This window comes from Nanorana parkeri, unplaced genomic scaffold (genome assembly GCF_000935625.1).
Source record: "Nanorana parkeri isolate BGI_ZX_2015 unplaced genomic scaffold, ASM93562v1 scaffold70, whole genome shotgun sequence".
NCBI lineage: Eukaryota > Metazoa > Chordata > Amphibia > Anura > Dicroglossidae > Nanorana > Nanorana parkeri.
Window position 1 is genome coordinate 1,626,645 of NW_017306338.1, and position 17,093 is coordinate 1,643,737.

Consider the following 17,093-nt stretch of genomic DNA (forward strand, 5'->3'; position numbering starts at 1 on the left):
TACATCACTTCCTGCATTCGGGGACAGGAAGAGAGATCAAAGGGAAATCGAGTAATGATCTCCCTTTGATCTGCTGTTAGAGCGTCGCCGTGCCGGTCCCAGCCGCACCGTCCACATCTGATCACGGACCGGCAGCGGCGACGAGGAGACAGCGGGACAGGGGTACGGGGGGGTGGGGAGGCCGCACACCTGCAGCTCCTGCAAGCGATCGCTTGTATGTAAACAGCCATCGCTGGCTGTTTACATGCTCACAGTTTCCCCTCTCGTGTACGCGCTGAGTGCCGCACACGAGAGGGGGGAGGGGCAGGACGTCTTAAGACGCCCTCCCGCTCCTAGCAGACGTCCGTCCGGCCGTTCACAAACGGCCATGGACGGAAGGTGGTTAAAAGACCAACCAAATAATATACACTGCTATGTGTCACCTGTGAAATGTAAACAGCTGTGAAATTAGATACAGTAACCATGGAAGTAATTACCAAGGTCGGCAGTGTTGTAGTAACAGAAAAACTGTCACAACAAGGCCCATATTTCCAACATCCTCACAGCATGTGTATTGATCTCATATCTAGAAATATCACATTGTTTCATCAGAGACCCTCACTACTTCAAGCATGAGGGCGAAATTCTGGACCTGCATACTTGCTCCAGGTCAGTTAAAAGAAGAATTCCGGGCAAAAACTTTATTAATCCTTGTAGTGCGGCTATTCCATACTGCAAGGGTTAACTGCTCGTTTTTGCCTAGGGCCAAAAAAAAAAGTTATACTCACCTAAACCTCTGTGCTGGCAGGATCTTAGACTGGTCCCTGGAGCGCCTCTCCCCCTCCACTGCAGTTGTTTAGGAATCCTCAAGTCATCACGTCCAATACAGTTTATTGGACATCAGGACGCCAAGGAACATACAATCGCTGCAGAGCTGGAGGAAGTGATGCTGGCTCCGAAGATCAGGTGAGTATAACTTTTTGACCCTAGGCAGAAACGAACAATTAACCCTTGCAGTAGGAGGTAGCCCCACTGCAAGGGTTAATCTAAATTTCTGCCCAGCATTCATCTTTAAGCCATAAGATGAGAATACCAGCCAGAGAATTGGCACTTTCTACAAAGTCTGGAATTGCATATTTTAAATATTACCTAATGACAGGTTAACTTTAAGATATCATTTACTGGCTACACATTTTTGGCTACTTCATTTTTGGCTCTAGAGTAAATACATGGTTATAGGTTTTTCAAAATAATTTAATATGACTGAACACTCAGCCTTGTGAGCTTGGATGCTGCATAGATCCCATTAAATGGAATTGAATTTAAAAAGTGAAGATTTGCTTTGTTACAGGGAACATCTGGAAATGTTAATTGTGCCTAAGCAGTACCCTGAAAATTGTACCTTTTTTCTGGATTTCCTCCTGAAATGTGAGGGTAACTAGAGACTCATGTCCTACATCCTCATATCTGCCGTGTGAGATCTAAGGCACTGCTGTCTCTGGCTGCTGGTATTGGGTGCTTGGAGTGAGATTTGGTGATATCAATATTGTGCAGTTCTCTATGCTGGCTGGAGGCTCTGACGTGAGGAAGCCAAGCCCTGCCTCTACCAAAATGGCCACCTCTACACACACTGCAGAACAAGGCACCATAAGTCAGCAATGGGGATAGATCACCTGCAGGCAATACTGGTGACTAGTCCTGTGCCATCTGCCTGCCTTTTTGTGGCACAGCTTTCAGTGTTCAGTCTCTTTTTAAAAACATATAAAGGTAGGGTCACATGCTTTAGTAAGTGTGCATGCCTTTTGATGTGGTAGACTTCACACTTGTATATGTAAAGGTTCCTGTCATGTTATAAAAACATGTGTTAGAGAATGTGTGATGATTAAAAGAAGGAAGAGGTTAGGTGATAAATACCATGTTAGCCTTTTTTGTTTTCCTCTAGCTTTATCCACAGGAGACATGATTGCCAGACATTGGCAACCCCCTAGCTCCCTTCAAGACAAACAGGACATGAGTCTGTGTGGGTTGGAAGTCAGCTTGTTTGGAATGGGCTGTTGTCTTTATCGTCTCAGGCAAACAACACTTCAGATAAACAAATGGAAATATCCCAGGGTATTTGATTTGGCTTGGCACGTCTGTACCAGGCATGTTCTGCTTTTGTCCTCTCACAGACATCAGACCGTACTAAATGCTTTGATGATTCATCCAATAGGAAAGGAACCCGCACTGGCCCAGCAGACCAAATATTATCACAGAAGGGAGAGAAACAAAAGCACATATAAACTGAGAGACGCAGTACTACCCATGGGGACCATACAGAATTTAACACATCGCTTGTTTGCCTATACAGTTACTTTTGACTTTTTTGGAGTAGAACCGAGCAGCATTCATGGGGATTATGGCCCCTTTACATAAAAAAAATGTAAGGATTGTCAGTCATTCATTACTGTCTCTCCATCGTGGATATTTGGCTTCACTTACTGATCCAAAACTGCAACAGGAAGTGAACGAAAATTTACCCACAGTGATCAACAATACCACTTTGACCATTGTCACTGAAGCAGGCGTCCAGATGGAGTTTCAGTGAGGACCATAAAATATAACATTTCCCCTAACTTTCTGTCCCGGTTGCAATGGACACAAGGATAAATAGTAAAGGGAGGATCTTCCAATGGGGACACAGAAAACAATAAAAGCCTGGCAGACCCTAACCCTTTAACAATCTCTCTCAAACTACAGCAAAACAATTCGACATGATACTTTATTACGCAAATTGTTTTTTAAACATATTAAAGCAGAACTACAACTTCCTATCACTTATAGCCCAGAAAGGTGACATCTTAGCCTGTATCTGGATTGCAGTTTTCATGCTGCAGTACATATGAACAGCTATGACACCAGCTATTTTACAGCTTGAAAATTCGGTTGAGAGCTGAAATAAGCACACTGACAACCATGACAGTTGGCATGCCTTAAAAGTAACTATTTTGGGAGATATTAAACTGGTTGGTAAAGTTCTTCTTTAAGCTTCCACCACAAACTAAAAGTAAACACTCCTTCTCATAGAGAGAGCTGCTTTAGCACCAGAGGAGCCCCAAACCCAGGGTGGTCCATAATGCTAGTATCCACTTTATTACAGTAATCTAAATTTTATTACGCCCCCTGAAAACAAACAGCATAGCAAACAGCTAAACCTCCTGTTATATGCATATGCCTTTATTGTTTACCAGTGAAAGACTATGCAATCATCACCAGCCATTTTTGTGATGCCCTGCTTGGGCTTTGCTTTAAAGTTGAACCAAGCCCTAACTGAATGACATTTAGTTTGCACAAACAGTTGCCCTGTTTTTTATTTCCATAAAATATTGTTTGATTTTTTTTTCCACCTTTTTTTCCATCTCTGCTTATCTTCTTTAGCCTCTTTCAGTTACTTCCTGTCTAAGTGGATTTGCTCCAGTGTCAGATGCACTACTCACTAGTCACAGTGGACCATGCCAGTACAATGTGTGTCTACAATGTGTGTCAGCATGGCTAGCACCAGGCTAACATGTGATAGGGTGACAATGCAGGAGACAGTCATCACCCCATAACAGGAAGTGCCTGAGACATTTTTTTTTTTTTTTAACAGGTATAGTGCCTGAGACCTTAATAACAGAATCACTAGGTATTCTAATTAAAGCTGCAAATGTTTTTAAAAAAAAGTAAAAGTATCATTAGAAATTGTGTTAACATTTTAAAACTTTTATGAGGTTAATTTTTTATCTTATTGGTACGTGTGTTTTTACTGTATGTTAAAAAAAAATGTGGTTTTTAAATGAACACTTAATACACGACGAAGGATTCACAAAGCACCAGCGTTAACTAAAAAAACAGCATAGCAGTAATTATCCTTTTTTAGGCTGCTTGGCTTTTACGGAAATCCATCCCATATTTCACTGCTCATTCAATTTTTTGTGTGTAAATTTCAGCTTTAGCTACAGAACTGTGTAAACAATAAGCTCCTATTTTCAGCAGGGACCCTGCTCTATGCTGCTGTGCCCCTAACTACATTTACTAGGGATGCACCGATACCGGTTTTTCGGTATTGAGTACGAGTGCCGATATAATTTTTTTTCGGTACTCGCCGACATGGAATACTGATACCAGAAGTCCCATTAAGAAAGTCTTGTGGTGTGCAATGCCTCGCCACCCGACTTTGTGATTAGCCGCCAGGTGACAAGGAAACACGGAGCCAGCTTTCTGGCTAATCAGGAAGCCGGGGGGGGGGGCGGGTAATGACTTGCCCCCCGGATTCCTGATTGGCCAGCTTCCTCACCAAGGAGAAAGCCGGACGGCGAGTCATTACATGGACGGAAGGTTGCTCCATGCTACCTCGTCACCGAGTGATGAGGGAGCATAGAGCCAGCTTCCCAGCCAATCACGAAGCCGGGCAGCATGTAATGACTTGCTGGATGTTCCGGTATCAGGATAGGCATCGTGAACATTTGGGTGAGCACGAGTACTCGCCCAAATACTCAGTATCGGCATCGATACTGATACTAGTATCGGTGCATCCCTTTCATTTAGTATTTGTGTTTGCCAGACTGTAACCAGCTTTAGCTATTATTTACATTTTCTGGGCCCTGGAGGTCTTTCCTAAGCTCAGTGGGTTGATTGCTAGTTAGGAATTTGTAGCTGACCCAACCAATTCTGGATGGTGTTGTTCAGAAGTATGGCTTGGGAGATGATAAATATATGGGGCACATTTCCAAAGTCATCTCTCTCCCCCAGGGCTCTACCTAGGAAGCATGTCTGCTTAGAAGGATTTCTGCTTGGGCCAGGCTAGGGCATGTTGCAGGGGCCCAAGGATGTAAGCTGCTAGAGTACATGTCTGGAGGTAATTGGGCTTGAAAAGGATCTTTGTGCTGAGACATGTTGCAAAGGAGCTCTGTAGGAAGGTAAAAAAAGGTTAATTGCCCACTGTTCAAGGTAACTGGTGACTGCTATCAGATGGTCAAGGGACAAGCCAAGAAGAGAAAGATCCACTGCAACAAAAGAAATACTGTGACAGCTATCAGAGGATTATAAATCTGTCTATCTGTTCTCATAGGGCCAGCAATTACCAAGATACTGATATTAAAAGCGTCTTATCACTACTGCTGTTATTTAAAAATGCCTGTCTTCTTTTTGTCCTATTTTTGGGTATCCTGTGCCCCTAAACCCACTCTCCTAGAAATAAGTTCAGCAATAAGCTGTAAAAAAATGAAAGTGACTGGCGCCCAACTTAATTTCTCCCGAATTTTCACCAAGGACCAGACCCTTAAATTGAAATAGTAGCCTGAGTGTCATTCTGTTCCATCCCACAAGGAGTAGCGCTAAATAGGAAAACTGCAAAACATGTAAAAGGGACCAAAAGCTTTAGCTTCTGTCTCAAAAGGAGAATACAGTGAGAATACAAGTACTAATATTTTGTACAAAAACACTATACAAATGCTTTATTATATAAATATATTGGCTGGAGTTGGGTTTTAAAGTACTATACTGTACATGTACTGCTGCTCAAATAGCAAACTTTATTGTTAATCACAGTACATCATGAGAGTCTGGAGTATTTCTCTAGTGGTGTATTAAACGAGGTCTGAAACTTGGAAGAGATTATATTTCAATTCCTTCTTGCAGGTTGAATTTAAGAGGATATAGTGGAACAGCAGGAAGGACAAGCAGTTTTAGCCCCGCAGGCACTAACTTCAGCACCAAGGATGTAGATAATGACAGATGCAGCTGCAAATGTGCACAGATTGCTACAGGAGGTACATATATATTTTTTGATGGTGCATGTATATTAATGTATTAGAGTGTGAAGGTTAGTACATTTTTGGCTGAAAAAACACAAGGCAATCCTAGTACTGTAATTTTCATGGGACAGACCTGTTCATTACAGCTGATTTGGCTACATGCAAATTCATGCCTGAATACGATCTGCAGGGCCAGATTTATATTTCCTCTCTCCCTAGCTCGATTATTTGTGCTACCACCCTGCTACTAAAATTGTCTAGCCAGCCTTAGTATCATAATGAAACAATCAGAAATCATAGGTACAGGGGGCATGCCAAGGCAAGAGGTGGAGGGGTTAGAAGAAACATTATAACCATTCTGCCCCAGTATACCTATAGTCTACTTCTAGAAAAATAAGGCAAACTGTGGTCCACCTTTGATAGTAGTTCTTTTGTAGGTATATGGACCCAAATTTTTCCAAACTGTAAGAACCCATTACACTATTATTTCCTTTAAATAAGATGCCTGGGGAATACCCACAATTTGCTTGTGAAGTGGCACACCTGTAAGATGTGTAGGATGTACTGAAGCAAAACGTTGTGAGTGAAAAAAAGTTCATTTGTGGTAAATATAATATTGCTGCTGGATTTTGTTTATATTATAAGGTGAATAATGTCAGCCAGCATCACCACCCCTTTGAATGGGGGCCGGGGATGCATCATTGGTTGGTAGGATGTCTGCAGCCACTAGCTACCTGGTAAACAGGAGCCCTGTATGGGAAGTTGTTACATTTAGCAGTGATAGTAATACATGATAAATGTATGAGTTCCCACTGCAACTGGAGGTTCAGCTCAGTGGGCGGTTGAACACACCATTTAGTTCACCCGTTTGCTTAACACCAAGCAGCCAAAGTTTAGACTGAAATTGAATCCCACATCGAACTGAACATGAACCTCATATCTAGTCATGACTTGAAGCTGATATGGGTTTAAGGACTCTTTACCCACCCGGGTGCCTGAGCAACCAAGCACCAGCACTGTCACATGAGAGCAAGGGGGTGAGTCATATGCTCTCCATCCCAGGAGTACCAGGTATTTCTCTTCGGTACCAATGGACAATCTTTGTAAAAGACATTTATATATTTGATAGCATGTACATTCTTTTGATATTAGAAAAAATTAACTAAAAAAATAACAGCTTAATTACAGTTAATCTCAATAAAGATTTCTCCTTTCCTAGGTTGGTGGTTCGACGCCTGTGGCCCTTCAAACCTCAATGGCATTTATTATCCAAGTGGATCTGGTACTGCTAAGTACAATGGAATCAAGTGGCATTATTGGAAAGGCCCCAGCCATGGACTGAAGTCTGTCACCATGATGATCCGTTCTACTGACTTTTGAACCAATATGCACATTGACTTCCAAAGTCACACTATGCTCTTTTTGCTTTTTCTCAATTAGAAACAAGAAATGATCTGCGTTTGAGCTGACATTTTAGAATATGCTGTCCATACTGTTTGTGCTCTTTGGGCAGTGATGGTTTATTATTGTTACAGTAAGGAAACATGGCTTTAACTATGGAAGGAACAGAGCCATTCTCAATGGCTTTAATTTGTACCTATCATCAGGATAGATCTGGTTCTGCTGGCTGTTGGAGAAGAATGAGAAACATAACTCAAAAGAAGACACTGATGTTTATATAATAAAAGGTAGTGAACTAAAACAGATCCCTCAAAGCACAGATTTCTTACTTCTGAGCAGGATTGTTAAACAAAAAGACAGAAAGAAATCTGCTAACCTACTTCCTGCTAACCTTACCACAAATCTTTGATTATTGAGCCAACATTAATCTCTCGTGTCTAATACCTTTACCTCATCTCTTTTTTTTTATACCCTTACCTCTTGTTCCAACTCTTATCCCTCTAAATGGTAAACGCTTATGGGCAGGTTCCTTGAATTGTACCTTTGTTATTATTCTATATTTAATGCTGTAGAATGGTAAGTGCTTGTCATTGGAAGCATCTTATGTGTTTGTATTACCCGTACTAATCCTCTTAAATCACTTACTTTGTGCAGTACCCCAAGAAATGATGGTTCTATATACAGCCAAACTCCAGTCAAAAACCATAATCTTTTATGCCCTACATATAAGCCTCACCTTATTATTATACCCGAAAATGTCCAAGTTTACACTTTAATACTGTTCCCTGTCCCCAAAATTGTGCCATTGGTACATGTTAAAAAAAATGCTCCCAAAGCTTTGCTTCCTTGATCTTTACCGCACTCACAACCTGCTAACTGAACAGAAGGACACTGATAAGGTCATGACTTGCTCTATCCTTCTATAAAGAAGATCCCAGTGCAAGACTCTCTGCCATAAAATAAAGCCTGATTGACTTACACCATTGCCTTTCCCTCTCTAGCCCTGTGTCCTGGATGTAAGCTAAAATAAAGGAAATTTCAGATGCTTATGTTGGCTGACTTTAAAAATGCAATTAATGATTTTTTAAATATTTTATGTTTTGGATAAAGTGTTAAAGGGTTAGAGCTTCTTTCAAATTTGTGTTGTTTTTTTTTTGTGTATCCACTTTGGGAATATATCCCATTATTTCCTGTCCTCCTGATATTCTGCCACCCCATAACACATTGAATGTCGTTGGAAGTGAGGGGAATCTTGCCAAGGCAGCAGTAAAAATCTGACAGACGCTCCACAATGCTTATGTTCAAAGCTGTTCATACCTCTGTGGGAGAGATTTCCTTTACCTACTATTCTCATGACAGGACAGAAGGTAATGAAGTAAATTATTCTCAATGGGAACAACATCAACAAAAATCCTTTGTAAGGTGTTATGTCTCCAATAATTTTTCTTTACAGTTGCCAAGAAATCATCATGACTTATAAAGCTCACAGTAAGTTATTTTAGTTGTAAAATTCTTGGAATTATGGAATTTTAATAATTATATTTTTTGAGGTGAAGTCTTATCATTTTCGAAAACCAGAATGCTTTTGAACTTAAAGTGAACCTGTCAGGGTCAACAAAATTACAAAAGCCCTAACCTCTAAAGAGAACACCTTTATACATACCTGTACATCGGCCCGTTTTGCTAAAACTTCCCTAGGTAGCAAAGCTCCCTGTGCTGATCTAATGTGACTCCTTGGACTAGTCAAATAGCAGATTGGCCCCATCCCCCCCCCCAGCTGCTTTTAGTCCAAAGGTTACAAAGCTGCTTTATGAGGGAGCGCTAGAACAGGAACTGTGTTACTGTAACGATCCGACGGGTTATGACGGTGGATCTCAGCTGCGGAGATTAATTATATACCAGGTTTAGATTAGGCTCAGCCCGAGGGTTCACGGTTGCACTCTGTATGGTTGGAGTGATGGTGGAACCCTCTATAACATCATATGCCAATCTTTGTATAAGTGCAGGTAATCAGAACTCTGAAGTATATATATACAGAAGGATATGGTTCGGATCTATCAAGTTAGGTTAGTAGTTATGTTACACAACTATATGAACTAGATTCCCTTTTATGCAATGGTAATGATCCGAATACGAGCTGATTTGTTGCAGTACCTCTAACTCTCCACATACAGTTACTCAACCTAGAATGGCAGTAGTGTTGCACAATCACCTTGAAGTGCTGTATTACACAGAAAGACAGTTTGAATCAGGCAGGTTTTACTTGCGATTAGGAGGGTTGACTTCCACTGGATATAACCAGATCAGAGGCGCAACAAGAGTCCAGGAATGAAGGAGTAGATCCCGCAGGACCGTTTGTCCAGCATAAGAAAGGTACTTCCGATTTGTTCCACGAGGTTGTCTCTTAGGAGGAAGGTCCTTGTAGTGGTGGTTCGCTGGCGAGTTGCAATGGCTCGGCGTTAGCAATACTAGAACGCCGAGGTAGTGCAACTCGTTTCCTTATAAGGGGATCGGACTGTTGAGGTGGGCGGAGTCACGAGCGGCGGCCGCGTCTCCTAGTGACGTCATGCCGCTGTATCGAGAGGCCGGCCCGCGGCCCGAAATGTCTGATACGAGAGGTACCCTTACAGTTACTGGAAGGATAAGTGTAAATTAAAAACCAATCCTAAAAAAGGAACAACTGTTGCCACCATATCTAAAGACCAGTAGCCTTTGACCTATATAAGTAGGGACCCTACATTAGGCTGGAGAGTCCCTAGTTTAAATTTAGCATTGGCACCTAGGCTGTAGCCAGCCTGAGTTTATGCTTATTTTTTCTGGATTGTTTGCGTTCTGCCTGCCTCTGGGAAGTGTTTTCCAGATGATAGAGTTAAGAGATACAATGTATTTGGTTATAAATATTTATTTTAACCTGGCGAGTCAATTTGTGTTTTTTTCAGTGATGTAGGCTAGGGAAGGGGGAAACATTTTTTTGGGGGAGACCTCCTTCCAAATATTTTCTTCCCTCCCAGGCCTTACGTGGATAGGAAGTCAGTGTGAGTAATTATTGTCCTTTCCTGCCAGGTTTTGCCTGGAAAGGATGTGTGTGAAGTGTCCAGTCTTGATTTCCTAGACCTGCTGCCTAGTGAAGGTGTGGTTCCAGAGGCCTTTCCCCCCAGGCTAAATGCCTGGGGCGAGAATAGCTTCTGAAATGTCCAGTTCAGGCTTCTCAGGCCCCTTGCCTGGGTAAGGAGGCTAGAGCTGAAGTAGTGTCTGGCATAGGCAATTCCTGGTCCTGGCTAAAAGGTCCACAACTACAAATTGTGGGTCTTAGCTTAAAGAGCCACAACTAGCCTGGTCTACCTAATGTGCATAAGCCTTTGGTAGAGGCATAAAGATACCGAGTGTCCACTTAGAAGATTCTACAGAGTGAAAGGAATTTTTGCTGCTGTTTTTGGGTATCTTGTACCCCCAGCCCTCTAATCTCCTTGATGTCTGAGCAAATAAAATCTGCAATAAAGAAGACTGAATGTCTCTTGGTCGCTGTTGGTGAATCAGTAAGTGTTCAGGCCCAGATAAAGGATAAATCACCAATAGGAATGCTAGGAAAGCCTGTTAAAATCCAACACCTCCTCAGGGTATATATGTATGCTACTTAATTTGTTAGCTTTTTGGGTTTAGATAAACTTTACATCAAACATGCAAAAGGTTCAGGTCTACCTCTAGAGCTGCACATACTTCTTTGCTCCACCACCACTCAATTCAACCACAAAAAAAGCAAAGAAAGAAAGCATGAGTAAAGCACACGTTTGTTTTAAATTTAAAAGCCTTGTTGTCCTTGAAATTTATGTGATATAACTTCAATTCAAAGTAATTCTTCCAAGAATGGCACATCTAACTGAATTCACTGTAAGCTTCACAAGTGTCCTGATATTTGTGCCTTAAAGGAACCATATTTTGACTAGTACTGATATGTGTTTTATGCATCCTGTAATGTCAATGTCATGTACATGCCTTTTGTCGTGTGGACATATGGCACTTTTTTATTAACTGATTTATCTCCAGAGCGTGGTGCTCATGTCATGCTCCTTGTGTTTGCTATGTATAAGTACATCAGTCTGTGTTGGTAAGAGAGAGGCATTTGCAGCCATTTGATGGCAGTATGGTTCTGTTTAATACCGTGTATGTATGATACAATTTTAGTATTATATTACATTAAATAAAATGTTTTTTACATGTCATGTTTGTTTACTTACCAATCTATAATATAAAAATAAAGTTTCTAATAAAACCTGTTGCAGATTAAATCTTTATAGGTCCTAAAATACTGTATTGATGAGAAGCGAGGGCTTTGAGTTCAGAAACAATGGCTGCATATTGATATTTATCCAAGAGCTCTTTTTGAGAGGTTTGATGATTTCCCTTTTGCAAGAAAATTAACTGCTCCTGTTTTCTTAGGCCCCTTTCACACGGGAATTTCCGATCAGGTCAGTGTTTCAGACGGATCTGATCGGCAGTTTAATATTAGTCTATGGGCAGCCAGATTTAAATGGACGTGCATCTGTTTATATCCAATTACCCCCCACTCCGCTAAGGTCCGGAAAACAAACGGATGAGAGTTCCTTTTCGGAGGACCTGATCTTGGCAGATAGGGGGTAATCTGATGTAAATGGACACATGTCTGTTTTAATCCGATTCTCCATAGACCAACATGGGTCCGGGTAATTTCACAGACCCATGGACGGTTCTTATCAGCAGCGGATCCGTGTATGGATTCCTGTGTTTGCAGACGATACTAACATTGTGAGGGTTAATAGGCACAGGCATAGACATGATAACATTACAGGAGGACCTGGATAAAATAGGGGAGTGGGCAACTATATGGCAGATGAGGTTTAATGTCGAAAATGTAAAGTAATGCATTTTTGGGTTAAAAATAGTCAAGCTGAATACACATAAATGAGATGTTAGGATCCAGAGCCTCCAGGTGGCGCTGGAGTTAGGCCCTGCAGTTCCTGGGCTCACCTTCAGGATTCTCCAGGCAGCCAGGAACTGCCAGGTACCAGACCACCACTGGGTGATGGTACCTGCAGCTCCAGTGCTCACCTGTGGGTGTCACCCAGCTGCCAGGAATCAGCCCATTACCTATTGCTTCCTGGGAGGGTATTTAAACCCCCCCTGCAGTCTGGACCTTGGCTCAGTATTCCATTGCCTTCCCCTGTTGCCTGAGTCCTGTGTCCTGAACCCTGAGACCCTGATGCAATCCTTCCAGTGTTACCTGTTGCAGTCCTGAGCCTTAATACCTGTTTGCAGTCCAGAGCCCTATGACCTGTATGTAATCTTGTACCCTGTCCTGTCTCCTGTTTGTTGTCCTGAGCCCTGTCTCCTGTTGTATGGTATAGGCGTCAGGGGTCACATTATTGGTTTGTGCCTGTTGTTGGTTGTTTCTGTTAGTTTGTTATGTTTATTAAACTATCTATATATAACATACTTGCCTGGTCCGTGCAACATACTTGCCTGGTCCATGTGGTCACACGTGTTTGGTCTGCCTGTGTGGTTACCTGCATAGGTGTGGGGTCACCTGTGCCGCTATCCCTGACATGGGAACTCCAGTAGGGGAGTCAGAAATGGAAAAAGATTTGGGGGTCATAGTAGACCACAGATTGAATAACAGCTTGCAATGCCAGTCTGCAGCAAAAACAGCTAGCAGAGTGCTGTCTTGTATTAAAAAGGGAATATATTGTAGAGATAAAGCAATAATTTTGCCACTTTATAGATCACTGGTTCGGCCTCATCTGGAGTATGCGCTCCAGTTTTGGTCACCAATCCACAGAAAGAATGTCCTTGAGTTGGAGAGAGTCCAGAGAAGAGCAAAAAAACTAATTAAGGAGCTGGAGGACCTAAGCTATGAGACAAGGTTGCTAAATTTAAACATGTTCACGCTGGAAGTGAGGAGATTAAGGGGGGACATAATTTTGAAGTACAAAATGTTTAGTGGTGATGGCAACATCCGCAATAAACTATTTACAGTAAACTCTGTAACAAAGACTAGAGGCCACCACCTAAAACTGGTGTAGAAAAGATTTAACCACAAGGGGGCGTAGGGGCTTTTTTCAGTTAGAGCAATCAAAGTTTGGAACTCGCCGCCACAAGCAATGGTATCAGCTAAGAGTACTGAATCATTCAAAAAATCATTTAGAGACCGTAACATATAGGGGTACAGGTACTCTTAAAAACAAGATCACACAGGGACTCGTGTACATACATACACATGCACAATCACACACAGACACACAAAGGTTGAACTTGATGGACCTGTGTCTTTCTTCAACCTCAAATACTAGGTAACTATGTAACTGAAGGTGACCGTGTGAAAGGGGCCTTAGGCCTGCATTTTTTAGTGGGCTCTTCTTTAAGTTCACAAATAAAATGTAGCCATAATGGTATATAAAATTGCATCTACGTGTGTCGGAGAATCTGAGGGTACCCGAAATAAAGGGAAGTTGACCTACATGCTGGATCCCTTATGCCCTATAGAATATCAGGACATAAATATGACCATTTTAGGAATTCAGCTTTTAGAAGGTTTCCTGGTGGACTTTAGTGCTGTAATGATGTCACTGTAAATATTAAACTTGCCTTTTCATTAAGATGGAGATGAATAATTTACAAGTGTTTTTTTTAAATCTTTGCCCACCAGTAAAGTAATTAGATTTCAAAAGCAATTCATGACTTAATTATTCTCTTTCTTTTGATGTCATTTTTTTCCCCTAAGAAATGTACAAGTCAGCAAAAACAAGGAATTTTTCGGACTCATGCTAACTGGGTACAGACTGCTGTGAAAGAGAAAGCACTGACTGTCAGAATATTATGGCTTACATTAATGAGCAGCTATTAGTTTAATAATATTTCAAATTCAATTATGGAGTAGTTCTGTGTTATTAACGCCAAACTTTGCATCATAGGTGCATTACCTTTGTATATAGCAGCAACATATTTTGCAGAGAATGTTGAACTATCAGCAGTGTAATTAAAAGCACATACTGGGATGTTGTTTGTAATTAAGCACCTAACCCATCCAATGGTGACAAATATTTAAAAATAAATCAACTAAAAGCCAGGATTTAACTAACTGCATTCCTAATGCAATATTTAGTAAAAAAAAAAAATATATTCTAACTCAGGGGTTGTCCACTCTGGCCCTCCAGCTGTTGTGGGACTACAAGTTCCATGAGGCATTGCAAGACTGACAGTTGCAGTCATGACTCCCAGAGGCAGAGGTATGATGGAGTTTGTAGTTAAAGCACAACTAGAGGGCCAGAATTGCGCATCCCCGTTTTAACTTGCATATAGTGGAAGTGGACATTTTTCTCACTTATGTTGTATGCAGTGTGCTTTACACAGCAGCAATGCTCCGTGCTGCAGGCGAGGCCGTAACGGGCAGCTCCTGGAAAGGACAGGTGCTGCGTATGATTAGTACACAGCCCCTGTCATTCTTTATGGGAGTGTGCGGCCGTACGCCGCCCTACGCTCACCCGCTATGCACGTCCATGCGGGTGAGCATACTCCTACGGACCTGCACTTGAGGTGAGCATAGGGGGCGTACGGCCGCATACTCCCATAGAGAAGGACGGGGGCTGCATACTAATCACACACAGCACTTGTCCTTCCCGGGAGCTGGCCGATATGGCCGTGCACGCAGCATGGAGCTGTACGTGCCGGCCTTTTTCTCGTGTGAATGAGGCCTTTAAGAAAATAAAAGATTTTAAAAGTGATCCAATTCTCTTTGAAAATATGCTAGATGGTAAATGGCTGCAAAGTCATATGCTAACCTCTTTGACGTCTCTCCCCCTCTCCTACATAGGTATTTTCTCTAAATAACGAACATTTGCACTCTTAGAAAATTGGTCCAATAAAACTACAGGTAATGATGACTATTCTGCTTTTGTTTGAAGCACCACAGTGTACTGAATGGTGCTTCAAATTCAGAAGTGAACGGCTGCCCCCCTGGTGTCAGATTGGAGAACAGCCACAATCCAGTGCTTTATAATGTGTACAGCAGGAAATGTCTCCCTCTAGTGGTCACACATTGAACTACTAAGACTACATTACCCAGGAGTCTAGCTGGTCCGTTACAAAAAAGGAAGTTGATATTTGCTAAGTAGTTTCTTTTAACCTCGCAGCAGTATTTCCGTATTGTCAGGCAAGGTATGTGTTGGTGCTATCTGAATTCCTGTTCAGCATGGTTTAATTGTGTACAAGCTGTTTTCATAGCTGCAGATATCATGGGATTTATGCAGGCTGCTAGCTGCATCTGCAAAAAAAAAAGAGAAACAGGAAAGTGCTGTGTGACATTCTAAAGAAATAGTAATGCATATCATGCTTTTATTAGTTTTGTTTTTTTTTGCTGAAAAGATAAATGCATGAAAATGAATGGTACATTGTAATCTGCATACTAGGAAACAATCCGAACCCACAAGCCTAAGGTTTGGGGGGAAGTCAGCGGAAGTTGCAACACGAAATAGAGGAAAGACCAAAATAAATCAGCACTATTTGTTCCCAAAACAAGTAGCACTGACTGAGTCACGTACATAGATGATACCATAGAACTACACAGAGGTAATACATTGCAAAAATGGTAAATCATAGGCAATTGTTGTAATCCATGGAAAATGACTGGCAATCATGGTAACACTTGGGCTATACACTGGCAGTCATGGTACCACTTGGGGTATATACTGGCAATCACGATAACACATGGGCTATACACTGGCAATCATGGTAACATTTGGGGGTATATACTGGCAATGACGATAGCACTTAGGCTATACGCTGGCAGTCATAGTGACACTTGGGCTATACACTAGTAGCAATCACGGCAGCACTTGGGCTATACACTGGCAATCACGGCAGTACTTGGACTATACAATGGCAATCACGGTAGCACTTGGGCTATACACTGGCAATCACGGTAGCACTTGGGCTATACACTGGCAATCACGGTAGCACTTGGGCTATACACTGGCAATCACGGTAACACTTGGGCTATACACTGGTAATAACGGTAACACCTGAGCTATACACTGGTAATCACGGTAACACTTGGGCTATACAGTGGTAATCATGATAACACTTGGGCTATACAGTGGTAATCATGATAACACTTGGGCTATACACTGGTAATCATGATAACACTTGGGCTATACATTGTCACTCATGGTGAGGTCAGGACTGCCAGTGGGCAACACACTGGCAGTCCTGACAATATGTGGGCAACAAATATATAGAGGCAATATTCAGGTAACACATGGGTATACTTAAAGTGGAACTCCAGGCACAAACATCTTTATAAACTGATAGGGAGAAAAAAAACGTTACCTCTAGTAAGGTATGTTACATGTGCAGATCTATTCTGTGTATTGTACCATTCATTAATTTGTATACACCCAATACTACAGCCATTGCTGTACTTCTGGCTGCTGCTGCTATGAAAGCTGTGGCTCTCAAACAGAAATGTGATAGTGTAGTTAATCCTCCCCTCCTTTCAAAGAACGGTTCATAGAATACAAGGCCTTCTGTGAATAACCAAGGGGAGAGGAGGGGCTAAAAAAAATAACACTGTATTAGAAAGTATTAAAGGCAGGAGCAGCCAGGAAAGATATATCCTATGAAGGAGGTCTTCAGTGGTAGCCTCCATTTTACACAACTCAGTTAACAAACTGCTACCTTTTTTGTGGTAAAGGCCTACCCAACAAGAGGTTGTCCAAGATATTGTTTGACATGTGAATGGATCAACACAACCTACTACGCGGCCTAGATTATATGAATGGTTTAAAATGCAGACACAGTAAGTAAACAGTATAATGGAGAATGGATCCTGCTATCCGCTCTTTACTGGAAGGTATAGTGTTCACTCACTGCACCTGCATGCTACTCCATCCATAAAGTGATAAGTTGCCT

General features: G+C 41.8%; 1 protein-coding gene across 8 annotated transcripts in view; it reads left to right on the forward strand.

Moving 5' to 3' along the window:
* Positions 1–7,312, forward strand: part of LOC108804717 (angiopoietin-2-like) — a 37,023-nt gene extending 29,711 nt beyond the window's left edge. For all 8 annotated transcript variants that reach the window (XM_018576573.1, XM_018576571.1, XM_018576576.1 and 5 more), the window contains 2 exons: positions 5,638–5,768; positions 6,973–7,312. In XM_018576573.1, the coding sequence (XP_018432075.1) occupies positions 5,638–5,768; positions 6,973–7,133 (292 nt within the window). In that variant the 3' untranslated portion in view covers positions 7,134–7,312. The remainder of the gene's footprint in view (positions 1–5,637; positions 5,769–6,972) is intronic.
* Positions 7,313–17,093: the final 9,781 nt, after the last annotated feature.